This window comes from Pangasianodon hypophthalmus, chromosome 29 (genome assembly GCF_027358585.1).
Source record: "Pangasianodon hypophthalmus isolate fPanHyp1 chromosome 29, fPanHyp1.pri, whole genome shotgun sequence".
NCBI lineage: Eukaryota > Metazoa > Chordata > Actinopteri > Siluriformes > Pangasiidae > Pangasianodon > Pangasianodon hypophthalmus.
Window position 1 is genome coordinate 1,339,651 of NC_069738.1, and position 17,075 is coordinate 1,356,725.

At 40.6% G+C, this 17,075-nt stretch overlaps 2 protein-coding genes across 3 annotated transcripts; one reads left to right on the top strand and one right to left on the bottom strand.

The window, feature by feature from the left end:
* Positions 1-2,551: 2,551 nt before the first annotated feature.
* LOC113524083 (cancer-associated gene 1 protein) lies at positions 2,552-7,074 on the bottom strand. The gene is made up of 5 exons (XM_026910208.3): positions 7,012-7,074; positions 6,605-6,667; positions 6,458-6,486; positions 4,822-5,306; positions 2,552-3,699 (listed from the first exon to the last, which is right to left on the bottom strand). The coding sequence occupies exons 1-5, from the start codon at positions 7,012-7,014 to the stop codon at positions 3,194-3,196; spliced, it is 1,086 nt and encodes a 361-aa protein (XP_026766009.2). The 5' UTR covers positions 7,015-7,074; the 3' UTR covers positions 2,552-3,193.
* A 110-nt stretch (positions 7,075-7,184) lies between these two features.
* LOC113524091 (uncharacterized) lies at positions 7,185-15,895 on the top strand. 2 transcript variants are annotated; one of them, XM_026910221.3, is made up of 2 exons: positions 7,185-7,255; positions 13,576-15,895. In XM_026910221.3, exon 2 carries the CDS (start codon positions 13,589-13,591, stop codon positions 15,656-15,658), a length of 2,070 nt encoding a protein of 689 aa, XP_026766022.3. In that variant the 5' UTR covers positions 7,185-7,255; positions 13,576-13,588; the 3' UTR covers positions 15,659-15,895. The 2 variants fall into 2 exon arrangements, with proteins under 2 accessions (XP_026766022.3, XP_026766021.3); XM_026910220.3 differs by having other exon boundaries at positions 7,186-7,255; positions 13,573-15,895.
* The last annotated feature ends 1,180 nt before the right edge of the window (positions 15,896-17,075 follow it).

Consider the following 17,075-nt stretch of genomic DNA (forward strand, 5'->3'; position numbering starts at 1 on the left):
AATTATAAACAAAATAATTACAAATTATATAAAATAACAAAATAATTACAAATGAATTAATTGCCCTACCTGGCAATTACTTGCTATTTTATTAAATTATTGCATTTTTTATGCATCCGCATCAAACCATGGCCTAATAACCTGCTCATAATTTTTAACAAGTTGTAGCTAACCAAACTAACAGTTTTTACATAAGAAACATTTGTCTTTACATTCATACTCGGTCACTCCTACTCTGTGGTCAATTATTTTCAATAATTACCCTGGGGGCCCCAGTGCTCAGTGTGGTGGTGTTGGAGATACTGTTACTGATCCGGACTGATTGAGGTCTCCAAGTCAGGAAGTCCAGGATCCAGTTGCAGAGGGAGGTGTTCAGGCCCAGCAGGTTCAGCTTTCCAATCAGGTACTGAGGAATGATTGTGTTGAATGCTGAACTGAAGTCTATGAACAGCATTCGAACATATGTGTCTTTTTTGTCCAGGTGGGTGAGGGCCAGATGGAGGGTGGTGGTAATGATGTCATCCACTGAGCAGTTGGGACGATATGCGAATTGCAGGGGGTCCAGTGAGGGGGCAGCAGGGTCTTGATGTGCCTCATGACGAGTCTCTCAAAGCACTTCCTGATGATGGGTGTGAGTGCAACGGGACAGTAGTCATTGAGGCAGAACAATGAAGACTTCTTCGGCACGGGGACAATGGTGGTGGACTTGAAGCACTTTGGAATGATGATGGCAGTGAAAAGATGCCAGCTGGTCTATACATTCTCTGAGGAACTCTGTCAGGAATGTTGTCTGGTCCAGCAGCCTTCTGTGTGTTAACTCTGTGTAGAGTTTTCCTCACATCAGCCATTGTTAGACACAGCACCTGGTCATTGGAAGGAGGAGTGGTCTTCCTCACTGTCAAGTCATTCTACGCCTTGAACCGAGCGTAGAAGTTGTTCAGCCCATCTGGAATTGAGACATCACTGTCACAGGCTGGCTATGTTGTCCCTTGGTTGGTGATGGCTTGGATGCCCTGCCACATGTGCCATGTGTCGCCGCTGTCCTTGAAGTGGCTGTAGATTCTCTGTGCATGTGCATGCTTTGCCTGTCTGATGGCCAGAGACAGGTTGGCCTTGTCACCTGCCACCTTGTCACCTGCTCTGAAGACGAAGTCTTGGGTCCTCAGCAGTGTACGCACCTCTGCAGTCATCCATGGCTTCTGGTCGGAGCGTGTGGTGATGACCTCATGGGGATGCCGTGTATTCCTCCAAGTTGGTGTAGTCGCCGTTGATTGCAGCTTCCCTGAACATGTGGCAGCCAGTGTGCCTGAAACAGTCCTGAACAGCAGAGATGGCTACGGCTGGCCAGGTTTTCACCTGCTTCAGACCCAGTTTGAATCGTCTGATCCGCGGCCTGTTATGCTAATCCCAAAACTATCCCAAAGCAAGTGCATTGTTGACATCACTGTTTCCAAGGCCATCACCACATGCTCCAACCAGAAGCCATAGTTGAGGTGGGGGCAGGGCTCTGCCTGGTACACACCGGGGGTGTTTGTGTAAACAAGATCCAGCATGTTAGCCCCTCTCATTGCAAAGTCCACATGCTGATGGAATTTAGGGAGCACTGAAAATAAACAGTCCATCAAGGTTTGAATTCTGCAGCTCGCTAATAGCCCCATACAGTTCACAGAGCACCTCCTTAGCATTAGCACTGGGGGGAATGTACACTCCAACTATGAGGACAGTGGTGAATTCCCGTGGTAAATAAAATGGTCTGCATCTAACAGTCACAAACTCCACCAGTGATGAGCAGTAACTAGAAATTAGCACCAATTTCTTGCACCATATACAACATTAGTCAGTGTTGTAAAAGTGGTCCACGTCTTGCTGGTTGTATTTCCTTTTGGCAGATCTGATTTTCCTTTTGAGATTTGCCCTGACAACACTGTAGGCTGCATTATCACCTGATCTGAACACTGTGTGCCCTGAGCAGAGCGCAGACCTCACTGGTCCTCACAGACAATTGCTTTAATCACGCATCACGATGTGATGCCTGACATCCTCTAAAATTTTATTAAAGTGCGGCACTGAAATGTTCCTATATTAAATGTAGAAATGTGTCTATAGAATTCATCAATCTTTGTGAAATTCAATATGTTAGCAGATCAAATGTTCAAATATATCACTGCAACATCGCACAGTTCATTCATTTAATGCAAATTATTCTTGGTTCTCTTTATAGAGAAAGCACTGGAAATACCAGGTACATACGAGCAATATAGGTGCTTTACTGTAAATTTATTTAATCGGTCTCATAAAATTATCAGTCTCATTAGTTAATCAGTCTCCTAGAATATCGTCTTTTTAAGTAATTAAAATTACCAACCAAATTACCAGATAGGTCAAAATGATTAAAACCTAGTTGAGAACAGTAATAATCAATGATTTGGTTTCTGAAGGCTTAGTTCTTGAATAGTTGGCTTCTTGCAGTATTGAAGTAATAACCACAACCATGCAAAAAGATGTTCAATAATATAGAATTTATTGAAACAGAAAAGAATAAACAGCATTATTAACTATGGAACCTAATTCTAAGTGGGAATGACAAAGAAGTGTTGCATGTGAGAGAAAAATTGCAATATGCATTTCTTCAGTTGTGTTACAGGTTTGTACAGGGAGAAACATTTATATATAATAAAAATTATTGAGTGTAATTTAGTTAAATATTCAAGAATATTGAATATGCAGAAAGTGCTTCTTAAGTTTGATTTTAAAAAAAAGCTTGTTAGCTTTGAGCATAAAACAAAAGGATGCTTAATAAAAAAAAAATTACATTTATCTTAGAGGAGTTCCTTAGGACATTTTGACCTGAGATAAAAATGATGGAAAATTGTCCAAACCAAAAGAAATGTGGTTTTAGTGGTTATATTATCACCAACCTTTATTCCCACTTTCATGTCTTCACACAAACCTGGCATTAGGAGAAACCCCTAGATGGAACTTTGGTCATTATTTACTTCTGCATTGTTTATAATGATAATTACTGAGATAAAGGTAAGATAGTTTGTCGATTCTAAAAGAAATTTTATAACTACAATGCTGGTGCAATGGGACAGAGTAGGGAACAGAATATAAGGGTTTAGTACCTAGTATATTAAAAGCCTTTAATATTTCGCTCTTATCACTAATGCATGCTATCAGCAATGAATATCTGTCAGTAGCAATCCCCAGTGTTGTTCTCTGAGGCATAGATGGCTGCCAGGCATCGGTTGTTCTCCTTCATTTGATCGATGAGTCTCAACATGTCTTTGTTGCAAAGAACCTCATTCCCTGTGATTTGCTCTGTGGCCTTCATCACATCCTCCATCACCCTCATCACAGGCTCCTGGAGGATGAATCTGCGAGTCTGATGTTCGGCTACGCTGACCCTCCCGCTCAGAACACCCAGGAGCTGGACAGCTCTTCTCACTTTCTCCTGGAAATCAGCTACATACTTGATCTGCTTCTTCACCTTCTGGATTTCTTCACGTGTCTGCTTCAGCTTGCCATCTTTCTGACTGATGTCACGTTTGGTCTGGGAAATCTTGGACTCATAGTCAGATACTTTATGTTTGTGTTTTTCCACTTCAGTCTCAGACTTTCTCACCTCCTCTTCAGCCACTCTGACAGCATGCTGTGCTTGATCAAGTTCAACTGCACCACCAATCACCATGGCAGAACCTGCACAGAGAAAGAACAAATATATAGCCAGAAGTAACATTTACACATGAAGATCATGATAATTCAATTCAATTTTATTTTATTTGTATAGTGCTTTAAACAATGGACATTGTCACACAGCAGCTTTACAGAAATATATAAATTCCAGATATTTTCCTTGCGACGGTGTCAAGGGAAAAACTCCCTGAGACAACATGAGGAAGAAACTTTGAGAGGAACCAGATCATGCAATTCTAAAAAATTTCTGTATACTATATAGTCAAAAACTGTATACCATATAGTCAAAAAGTGCAACTGTGTAAACAGGAACTTATGAGCTTATGAGCAACTTAGCGGTATGAGCATCAGAGTCATTTCTGAATTCATATACACAGTGTCAAAAATGTCTCCATACATAGGAACTATGTTTGCCAGCACCATGTCAGTTGTGCCTTTGACAGCCATAACTGTGGGGCTTTTTAAGAGAAAGCTCTGCCCCTCGTAGCCTTCACTAATCGATTTACCAACAAATAGCCTGCACTTTTTTATTGAAGTAGGCTTGGCGGATCATAAAAGACCAAAAGTTCGCTCAGGTACTGTGGTGCGAGACCATTCAGTGCTTTATAGGTCAATTGTAGTATTTTATAATCAATGGGAAATTTGACTGGGAGCCAATGCAGTGTGGATAAGATAGGGGTGATGTGCTCATATCTTCTGGTTCTAGTAAGGACTCTTACTGCTGCATTCTGGACTAACTGGAGCTTGTTTACGCTCCTACTGGAACATCCAGACAGTAAGGCATTACAATAATCCAACCTAGAGGTAACAAAAGCATGAACTAGTTTTTCTGCATCATGTAGTGACATTATATTTTTTAGCAATATTTCTGAGATGAATGAAGGCTATCCTAGTAATATTATCTACATGAGCTTCAAAAGATAGACTGGAGTCAATAATCACACCAAGGTCTTTTATTACTGCACATGATGTAACTGAAAGGCCATCCTTTCAAATACTAGAATACTATGTAATCAGAAAGTTTATTTCTAGCTGCATGTGGTCCTAATACTTCTGACTTGTAATGATAATATATGTAACAGTTCTGATATATTATTATGTTCATCTATATGCTGTAATTCTCACCTGCAATCCATCCAATGATTGGTATAGCAAACAGCCCCGCCCCAACACCTGTGATGATTTCAGCATTTTTTTTCCTGCTTTCCTGATCCTGAAGTGTCTGTTTTGTTGAATTCATATTTGTCCTGGCCTGCTCCAAAGCTCCCTGAGATTCTCTGAGTAACTTTTCATTAGATTCCTGCTCTGTTCTCAAGTTGTCTAAGGTTTGTTTTGTATCATTCATCTCACATTCGAGTTTTCCCTCATCTTGTATAAGTCTCTCTAAGCTTTCATCCAGACTCTTTAACCCTGAACTGGCCGTCTGTTCTGACCTCTGCAGGTGCTGATGAGCCTGCACTATCTGCTGTCTGATGTAGTCATAGTTGGAGCATTGCCCAGTAATAGGATGTACATCTGCCTTAATGAGGGCCTCATAGACATCGTTCAGGGAGGAGATACCGTCTTTTAATGGAACAATAACAGCCTCAGCTGTGTCCTTCAGCACAACTCTGCAGATACAAACATAAATCACAGGCAAAAAAAGCTCACTGTTAAAATAAAACATGTTCAGACATAACATGAGTAAATTTTTCAACACAATTATTTCACTTTTAAATGCTATTTTTACCGTAATGAAATACACCGATCAGCCATAACATTAAAACCACCTGCCTAATATTGTGTAGGTTTCCCTTGTGCCACCAAAACAGCTCTGACGCATTGAGGCATGGACTCCACAAGACCTCTGAAGGTGTGCTGTTGTATCTGGCACCAAGACATTAGCAGCAGATCCTTTAAGTACTATAAGTTGCGAGGTGGGGCCTTCATGGATCAGACTTGTTTGTCCAGCACATCCCACAGATGCTCGATTGGATCGAGATCTGGGGAATTTGGAGGCCAAATCAACACCTTGAACTCTTTGTCATGTTCCTCAAACCATTCCTGAACAGTTTTTGCAGTGTGGCAGGGAGCATCATCCTGCTGAAAGAGGCCACTGTCATTAGGGAATACCGTTGCCATGAAGGGGTGTACTTGGTCTGTAAAGTGTTTAGGTAGGTGGTACGTGTCAAAGTAACATCTACACGAATGCCAGGACCCAAAGTTTCCCAGCAGAACATTGTCCAGAGCATCACACTGCGTCCGCCAGCTTGCCTTCTTCCCATAGTGCATCCTGGTGCCATCTCTTCCCCAGGTAAGTGATACACACGCGTCCAGCTGTCCATATGATGTAAAAGAAAATGTGATTCATCAGACCAGGCCACCTTCTTCCATTGCTTCATGGTCCAGTTCTGACACTCACGTACCCATTGTAGGACCACTTTTGGTAGGTACTAACCACTGCATACCGGGAACACCCCACAAGACCTGCTGTTTTGGAGATGCTCTGACCCAGTCGTCCAGCCATCACAATTTGGCCCTTGTCAAAATTGGTCAGCTCCTTACACTTGCCCATTTCTCCTGCTTCCAACACATCAACTTCAAGAATTTACTTTTCATTTGCTCCCTAATATATCCCACCCTTGACAGGTGCCAGTGTAATGAGATAATCAATGTTATTCACTTCACCTGTCAGTGGTTTTAATGTTATGGCTGATCGGTGTAAATTGCTGTTCTGTTCAGTACATGTGAATGCTTTTCAGCTTGGATGTTTTGAACTTACTCAGATGAATAGTTCTGGGCCATGTTCATCTGAAACAGGAAGCAACAATGTTTTTGAAAAAAGCACAAGATCATCACACATCATTATAAAACTCTCCTTAAGCCTTATATCCTCTGCATCAATTTGGTATAGGATCTTATTACTCACTGCATTAATCAAAGGAAATGATCTAAATGCAGACCACTGTGGGGCTTTACCACTCCTCCATTGCTGCAAGTAATGCAATAATTAATAAGCAATATAAACATAGACGTTGACATATCAGCGCTTATTTGAAATGTGGTCAGGTGAATAATAGCTACTGTTCACCACAGTCGAACACAATTATGTACACACGCAAAGGCCAATTCTAAAAATCCTAAAAAACACACACACAATCAAAGAAACAGAAGCACAAAAATCCAGACACCCTGTAATACAGAGTAAATAAATAGCTAAAAGACCAGAATATCTAAATATCTAAATAAATATGCTCTTGAATACACATGCAACATCACCCAGTCACAGAAAACTCTGGCTTAATGGCTAACTGAATATTAAGAATGAAATCTTACCATCAATAGTTAGCTGTTTGTGGTCTTTCAGCTCAGTGAAGAGTTTTCTTTTTTTTTTAAAAGATGAACTCCTTTTAAACTGCTGTATCTGTGTGTGGGGCCAGGAGCTCAAAAGGGGAGGAGATTTCACAGGCTATAAATTTCACTGTGATTTTTGACTTTTCTTACCTGTGCTCCATTTGTGTTGACTGAGCTGACAGAGGACCTTTTCCACATCTTTACTGAAAACTACCAGGATATCAAGGTAGTACCTTTCATGTACACCTAAAACTTTACTTACTGCACTAGTATTTTGTTTATATTTTACTCTATCTCATTGAAATATCAGTAGCAGAATTTTTATAACCATAAAATATCATCAGTGTAAAGAGTTGATTGTTGTGTGTAAAAAATAGTCAGTTAGTTGTTGCATGAGCATATTATATACAACATAATATATTGTAATATATACAACAGCTTTTTTAATTTGCCAACAAGCACTGCATTAGCCAATTCAACAGGTGAGAACAGACTGACTGACTGAGTCATTGCTGTTCAGTTATTTACATCCAGATCAGGAATGTCTCTCTCTCTCTCTCTCTCTTTCTACACTGCTGAGATAATTGCAGGCTAATGTATCTACTGTTTTTGATGAAGCCTTGGATGGTGTGATACTTTAAATCCTGTCTGTATAGGTTTCTGATATTTCATAGACAGAAGTGGTTATATTGTACGCCAGCCTAGCATACACATTCATAGAATATTTTAATGGTTCTAGTAATCATTAAATTATAAAAGTTTTCATTTTCCTAACCATGTAGATTCTATGGGCTGCACCATTTCACCCCCACACTGTTTTTATGGAATGCATAAAAAGTAATGCCACATTAGGCTTCTTTTTTCAGGCTATTATATCCCACATTACGGTAGTAGTATTTTACATCTATCTATCTCTCTATCTATCAACAGTCATGGAAAAAAGAAAGTACACCCTTCTTCAATTCTATGTTATTATTGATCAGGGCCCCAGACAAATTCTATAAACAAACAATTAACTGACAAAAACACAATAGATTTCAATACGTGCTCATTTTTTCCAAAAAGGAAACATTCAGAAGCCAGGTGTGAAAAAATAACTACACCCTATAATAATAAGTACTATATATATATGAAATAATAATATAATAAGTACACCCTATATTGAGAGCGTTTATTTATACACAGATCTAAGATCCCACCACAGCATCTCAGTGGGGTTGAGGTCTGGACTTTGACTTGGCCATTCCAACACCTTGATTTTTTTTCTTCTTTAGCCATTCAGATGTAGATTTACTGGTGTGTTAGAATCATTTTCCTGTTGCATGACCCGCTTAAGCTGCTGGACAGATGACCTCACATTTTTCTCAAGAATATTCTGATATAAAGTGGAGTTCATTGTTTTCTCAATGACTGCAAGTTTCCCAGGTCCTGTGGCTGCAAAACAAGCCCAAATCATCACTCCTCCACCACCAGGCTTCACAGCTGGTATGAGGTGTTTGTGGTGATACGCTGTGAACAAACATCTCCACCTTAGTCTCATCAGTCCAAAGGATATTGTTCCAGAACTTTTGTGGTTTGTTCAGATGCAAGTTTGCAAACCTAAGCTGTGCTCCATATGCTTTTTGGAGAGAAGGGAGTTTTTTCCTAGCCTCCCTTCCCTGAAAGCCTTACTTGTTTGGTCTTTTTTTGATTGTGCTGTCATTAACATTTAATGTGCTTACAAAGGCTTGTAGGTCATATGATGTAAATTTTCTTTATATCTAAGCATTAAACAGTCTGACCTTGGACTGAATTTGCTGGGACGCCCACTCCTGGGAAGATTGGCAACCGTCTAGAAGGCTCTCCATTTGAAAACAATCCTTCTCACTGTAGAATTCAATGGTGAATTTCAAATTGTTTGGAGATGGCCTTATAACCCTTCCCAGATTGATGAGCAGCAGCAATTGCTTCTCTGAGGTCATGGCTTTTTTCTTGGCATGATGTAGAGACACACCTGAGTGCTACAGAACACCAAAATGCAAAAAGTTTTGCTTTTATAGAGATAGTCACATTTCTTGATAACAAAATAATCTTGTGCATTTCTTTAGTAACACCTGGCTGTTAATTACTCTCTTAATGATTGTGGAAGTACAAAGGGTGTACTTATTTTTTCCCACCTGGCTTCTGAATGTTGGTTTACTTTTTTGTACTTTTTTGAATGACTACATATTGAAAACTGTTGTGTGTTTTTTTTTTTTTGGCACCTGAGGTTAGTAGTTTCTTTTATAAAAACTGGTGAGGATGTATTTCATGAATGTATCTATCTATTTGATAAATAGGGTTGAGCTTTAACAGAATATCACCATGATATCTATTACAACTTTTACTTTACATATTCAAAATACAAAATTGATGCATCTGTATTCAGTCCATGATACTGATTTTGAAAAGGTCATATTCAGAATGCATTTACTTTATTTAGAAGAAGCTTTTTGAATGATCTGTTTTAGTTCTTCTCCATTGGAAAAAAAAACATTCAAAAGAAACTCCTCAGAATCACCACTCTCACACTTTATAACTTTGGATCAAACACACATCTATGGCAGATTTTAGCATATTTGTTTAGTAAAAATTCTCTTAATTGCCTAATGCATTTTTTTGGATAATGAAATGCACATTACCCTTTGTTTTCCACTGGTTTAAATTTACTTTATATCTTTGCTGTATTTGAGTATACACATGCATAGAATGTTGCTTTTTACGTGTGTGTGTGTGTGTGTGTGTTTTGGTACCAGATATGCAGTACTCAGATAACCAGACCAATTGGTACCAACATCCATGCCACAGTTAAAGTCACAGAGATCACATTTTTTCTTCATTCTAATGTTTGATGTGAACATTAACTGAAGCTCTTGACCTGCATCTCCATGATATTATGCATTGTGCTGCTGCCACATGATTAGATGATTGGATAACTGCATAAATGAGCAGGTCTACAGGTGTTCCTAATAAAGCGGACAGTGAGTGTATATAGCGCCATCTATCTATTTTCATTCTTAACACATTTGAAACTATTATGAAGATATTATTATTATTATTATTATTATTATTATTATTAAATTTGAATTAATCAAAACATCCTGAAGTACTGGTATAGTAAAAACAAAGTTCATTTACACAGCTTTATCGCATTTATAGTCCATTCACAGTAAGCATATTAGATTATTTGTTCTAAGACCTTCTTCTTCTTTCGGCTTTTCCCTTCAGGGGTCGCCACAGCGACTCATCACTCTCCAACTATATCTATCTTCTGCATCCTCAACACTTGCACCCACTAGCTTCATATCCTCATTTATTACCTCCATATACCTCCTCTTTGGCCTTCCTCTCTGCCTCCTGCCTGGCAGCTCCATGTCCAACATTCTCCTACCAATATACTCACTCTCCCTCCTCTGAACATGTCCAACCCATCTTAATCTGGCCTCCCTAACTTTGTCCCCCAAACCTCCAACATGAGCTGTCCCTCTGATGTACTCGTTCCTAATCCTGTCCAACCTTGTCACTCCCAAAGAGAACCTCAACATCTTCAGCTCTGCTACCTCTAGCTCTGACTCCTATCTCTTCCTCAGTGACACTGTCTCTAAACCATACAGCATGGCCGGTCTCACCACTGTCTTGCACACCTTCCCCTTGATTATCACACAGAACTCCCGACACCTTTCTCCACCCATTCCAACCTGCCAGCACTCGCTTCTTTACCTCTTTCCCACACTCTCCATTACTCTGGACTGTTCACCCCAAGTACTTAAACTCCTGAACCTTCTTAACCTCTTCACCCTGTAATCTTACTGTTCCACTTCCCTCCCTTTCATTCACACACATGTACTCAGTCTTACTACGACTGACTTTCATTCCTCTTCTCTCCAACGCAAACCTCCACCTCTCCAGGTTTTCCTCCACCTGCTCCCTGCCCTCACTACAGATCACAATGTCATCCGCAAACATCATTGTGTAAGGAGACTCCTGTCTGACCTCCTCTGACAACTGGTCCATCACCATAGCAAACAGGAAGGGGCTCAGAGCTGATCCCTGATGCAGTCCCACCTCCACTTTGAACTCCTCTGTCTGACCTACAGCACACCTCGCCACTGTCCTGCTCCTCTCATACATGTCCTGCACCACTCTGACATACTTCTCTGCTACTTCTGACTTCCTCATACAGTACCACAGCTCTTCTCTTGGCACCCTGTCATACGCTTTCTCCAAATCTACAAACACACAGTGCAACTCCCTCTGACTATCCCTATACTTCTCCATCAAAATTCTCAGAGCAAAAATTGCATCTGTTGTGCTCTTTGTGGGCATGAAGCCATGCTGCTGCTCACAAATCTCCACTACCTTCCTTAACCTAGCTTCCACTACTCTTTCCCATAGCTTCATTGTATGGCTCATCAACTTTATCCCCCTATAGTTGCTGCAACACTGCACGTCACCCTTATTCTTAAAGATCGGCACTAATACACTACTTCTCCATTCCTCAGGCATCTTCTCACTCTCTAAAACCCTGTTAAACGAACTAGTTAAAAATTCCACTGCTGCCTCTCCTAGACACTTCCACACCTCCACCAGGATGTCATCAGGACCAACTGCCTTTCCACTTTTCATCCTCTTCAAAGTCTTCCTGACTTCATCCTTTCTAATCTTATCTACTGTCTGTTCCATAGAGGTCACCCATTCTACTCTTTTTTCCCTTTCATTTTCCTCATTTATCAGCTCTTAAAAGTGCTCCTTCCATCTCTTCTGTACACTCTCCTCACTTGTGAGCACCCTTCCATCTCTATCCTTAATAACTCTAACTTGCTGCACATCCTTCCCATCTCGATTCCTCTGCCTAGTCCTTCTGTCCTTCTCTAGTGTCTAACCTAGTGTAGCCTCCTGCTTGGCCTTAGACACCTCCCTCTTCACTCTGCGCTGTAACTCCTTGTATTCCTGTCTATTCTCTTCAGTCTTGTCCATGTCCCACTTCATCTTGGCTAACCTCTTCCTCTGGATACTATCCTGAACTTCTTCATTCCACCACCAAGTCTCCTTATCGTCTTTCCTCCTTCCAGATGACACACCCAACACCTTTCTTGCTGTCACCCTGATCACTTCTGCTGTAGTTTCCCGGTCATCTGGCAGCACTACCTGACCACCCAGAGTCTGCCTCAACTTCTGTCTAAAGTTCTCACAACATTCCTCCTTTTTCAGCTTCCACCACTTGATTTTCTTCTCTATCTCTATCTTTGACATCTTCTTCTTACAGACCATCAACATCATCCTACACACCACCATCAGATGCTGTCTGGCTACACTCTATCCCTCTACCACTTTACAGTCACTAATCTCTTTCAGATTGCCTCTTCTACATAGGATGTAGTCTACCTGTGTGCTCCTACTTACACTCTTGTAAGTCACTCTATGCTCCTCCCTCTTCTGAAAATAAGTTTTAACCACAGCCATGTCCATCCTCTTAGCAAAGTCCACTACCGTCTGTCCTTCAAGGTTCCTTTCCTTAACTCCAAACTTGCCCATCACCTCCTCATCACCTGTGTTCCCCTCACCAACATGTCCATTAAAATCTGCTCCTATCACCACTCTCTCACCCGTGGGAATACTCTCTATCACCTCATCTAATTCACTCCAGAATCTCTCTTTCTCCTCTAACTCACAACCTACCTGTGGGGCATAACCACTAACAACATTCAACATCACCCCTTCAATCTCTAACTTCAGACTCATCACCCTGTCTGACACTCTCTTCACCTCCAGAACATTCCTCCCAAACTCCTCCTTCAAGACCACACCTACCCCATTTCTTTTACTATCCACACCATAATAAAAGAGCTTGAATCCTGCTCCTATACTACGAGCCTTGCTACCCTTCCACCTGGTCTCCTGTACACACAGTATATCCACCTTCCTTCTCTCCATCATATCAGCCAGCTCTCTACCTTTCCCTGTCATAGTACCAACAATCAGAGTTCCTATTCTCAGTCCTACACTCTTACCTTTCCTCTTCTCTCTCTGTCTACTCACTCGCCTCCCTCCTCTACTTCTTCGACCAACAGTAGCCCAATTTCCACCGGTGCCCTGTAGGTCACCAGCACCGTTGGCGGTTGTTGTTAACCTGGGCCTCGACCGATCCGGTATGAAATTCAGAGTACTGGGGATACGCATGATTAAATTTGGCAATGTTTTACGCCGGATGCCCTTCCTGACGCAACCCTCTCTATTTATCCGGGCTTGGGACCGGCACAGAAGTCACTGGACTGTGACCCCCATGGCTAGATTAGATTATGTGGTCTAAGACCACCAATCACAATTCATAATCAAAGAATTCTTTTATGATGTGAGGATTTTGTAAGTAACAGCATAAGCAGACTGTAATCAGTGTAAAACTTTGTAAAAAGATTCCGAATTAGAGTAGTGCCATTGAATTAAATGTTTTTTCATGATTCATTCCTGATTTAATCATTTTATATGAATCTTATGTGTATTCTATTTACTATTATTTGTTTTTAGTAGGAACAAGGAAGCCATGAATTCCCAAATTGCAAAGAAAAATCAAAGCCTCACCACAGCTGAGGAAATGAGAAACCAAACCAAGCTTGTGATGCAGCCGTATGCCAACTGGGAGGAGTATCTGACTCCTGCTCCACTCTCCATAGCCATCCTGGGAGAGCTGGTCTTCATCTCCTCCAAAACAGATTTCTCCATCAACAAGAACCCACCTAAAGATGGCTACAAGTATATCAAATACCCAGATTCATTTCGTGCCTGCCTCATGCAGGTGTGTAACTCTGGCTGGGGGGCTTTCAATGAGGCCCATAAGAACATGGATCAGATTAGACTCCACACCATGGCAGTTCCAGATTACATGAAGACGGCTGTGAAGATCCTTTTCCAAGGCAATGATGAGATTGTTGAAGCCCACCTCCCTGACCAGCTGGAGAACATTCGTGTCATTGCAGATGATTGTCTTGAGTTGGCCAATGCAACAGAAAAGCGGTTCACTGATGTCATCAATATTATCCAGGAACTGCTAGAAGCATGTGTAAATGCTGAGCACTTTTATGGGGAGGAGCTGGATGCTATCAAGAAGAAATTGGATGAGGCCAAGATGAGGAAACAGTCATCAGAAGAAGCTACTAAACGCTCAGAGAAAGCAATGAAAGCCATGGAAGAGCAACTTAAGGAAGCACATGCAGGTTACAAAGAAGCAATGGATTCACTACCTGGTGGATGGGAGATGATTGGTATGGATTTTGTTGCAGGCTTGACTGAGAGTGTCACAACTCTTGTTAATGGAGTAACAGCTGTGATTACCCAGCCAGTGAACCAACTCTGTCAAGCTTCCAGAACAATTGCTGATACAAAGCATCACATTAAAGATAAAGAATCTGCTGTTGATGGTATTGATGTAATTAATATTTATAGCAAATCTGCAGAAATCCTGATGTGCACAGTGAAGGTACAAGAGGTTGTGAAGGACAACACTATTAATTGGAAAGACTTGTATGATCAAAAGAATAAAGCTACATTAACAGATTTCCAGGCAGATCAGTTCAAAAGAATCAAGAAAGGTTTAGAAAAAACCCCAAACTGCAAAGCAAAAACTGATGCCCAAAACATATGTGATGAGGGCATTACAATCTGTGCAGAACTAGCAAAGTATGCACCAGAGGGGAAATGTGAAGAAACCAAAACAAATGAGCTGATTGAAAGGATCAGAAATCTGACTGAATCAGCTCGAAGTTTTGACAGCAAAAGTAAAGACGTCACAAAGTCTCCTTCCCTGGCTCCCAAACCACCAATGATGTATAAAGAAGAAAGTAAATCTGAGAAGATGAGTGTTTCACAAAGAGCATCAGAGAATGCCAGGTTCCGCATAGAGCAGAGCCGCGCTCAACTGGACAAGACCAGAGAGATCTATGAGAAGAGTGTAGAGAACATGGAGAAGAACCAAAAGGAGCTGACTGAAATCCTGATCACCATGAGGAACTGCGAGGTCAAAGAGATAGACTTTAACACCACTATACAAATGCTGGTCAAAGGTATGGATGCCATGGGGAGAGTGAAGGAGCAGTGGGAGAAGATGGTGCGCTTCTTTCAGATGGTGTCCAACATCGTGAAAACCTGCCTGAGCAGAACCCTTAAAGATTTTGTCTCCACATCTGAGAAGACACAATCACTTTCCTATAACGCAAAGCTCTTCTGCAAAGACCTGCTCTACAATCAAGCCTTTCAAGCCACTAACATCGCCAGCCTCGTCCACATGATCTCAGCAACCTACACAGAGGTTTCCACCAATCACATCATGGATCGTGTCAGCTCTCTGGGAAAACTGATGGCCATGGACAAGGAAAAGCCTGAGTTTCTTTCTGAGCGTCTGCAGTTACAGGAATCCTGTGATGAGGCCCAGAAAGCCATCTTACACCTTGTCCTCAAGAACAAGAATGAGTTTGAAAGGAAGACTGCTGCAAGACTGGAGAAGATTGACAAAGAGCTGCTCGCTATTCTCCCTGCTGCTGCTCCAGAAGAGATAAAGAGCATTCAAGCAGCTGTTCAAAGTGGATTCGCAGAAGAAGAGGAAGCAGACTACGCCTGAGTGAATGTTTGTCCACATGACAATGCTTCAAACAATACAATTTCCAGCTGATCATGCTTCCTTTCCAGCATAATAAATGTCTGTGATTTCTCAAAATAATGTTCAGTAAAATTAATATTTTAACTCTGCATGCTGATAATTTTTCTGAAGTATTCTAACATTTTCTCATGTAACTCATTTTCAGCTTCATATAAACTTTACAACCTGATTGCACTTATAATAAAATAAATATAAATTACAGAATACATTCTTGGTTATGATTAAAGATGACTGTTCATGTTGTCTGTTAGCATCACACAATACTCACCTCATATACAGATTAGCCCTTAGTCCAGTCAAGGCAAATTCCTCATTATTTTGTACCCAACTTTCTTAAAATCTTAAAAGCTTCGACAAAACATATTTTAGAACAGGTGGACCAGGATTTCTGCATTTCTAATGAAAGATTTCTAACAGGAAATGAGCTGGCATTAAAAAAATCCTTTCAGCTCTTATAACAATTCACCCAAGGCTAGTCAGGAGCTGCAAATTGTCATAACATTATACATAATTTGAAATGCAATAAGATCGCTCTGGCTTGTTCAGGTTTTTCATGAATCAGATTCGGGTTTGTAAATTATGTTGACTGTATGATTATTATAGAGATTTTCTCTTTTTTTCCTTTGCCATTTCTCTAATTCAGGTTTAAGATAATAAATCATGCACTCTTCTTGAATTATTTCACCAGAGATTTAAAAACCTGGAATAACATGGATTCATTCAAGGATCGAAAGCTTTATTGTCGTATGTGCAAGTACAGTCTCTGCAGCAGACATTAAACATACAGCCAGTAAACATACAAAAACAACACAGTAACAATAAACGTATAACAGATGACATTAACATTTACACAAGTATACATTAGTGCAAAATTATATATAAAAAAAAGAGATTAATAAAAAAATAAGTGGTGAGAATCCACAAGTGTAAAAAGTCCAAATATGTACACAGATATAAAAATACAACTGCAGCAGCAATGATTGTTAAAGCGACTGTGCAGAATGTCGGTCAAGTGTCCTATTTGTGTTATATGCAAGAAAGTTGAAAAGTCTTATGGCATTGGGGTAGAAGCTGTCTCTGAGTCTTGATGTTGTGTGCTGATGGATCTGAGTTTTTTACCTGGGAGCAGAAAGGAGAAAAGTGAATGTGCAGGATGGCTGGAGTCTTTAATGATGCAACCCGCCTTCTGACACAGCGTGTGGAGTAAATTACTCCCTAGTAGAAACACACAGACTGTTCTTTTTAAATCTTTCAACTCTATTAGACAAAACAGGGCAATTCTATTTTAAAACATTTAAAAATTCATTTGTTGGGCCTGATGAAAACCTTTATTGGGCCTGTCCCAATCCACAGGCTGTTTGTTTGACACCCCTGTTAA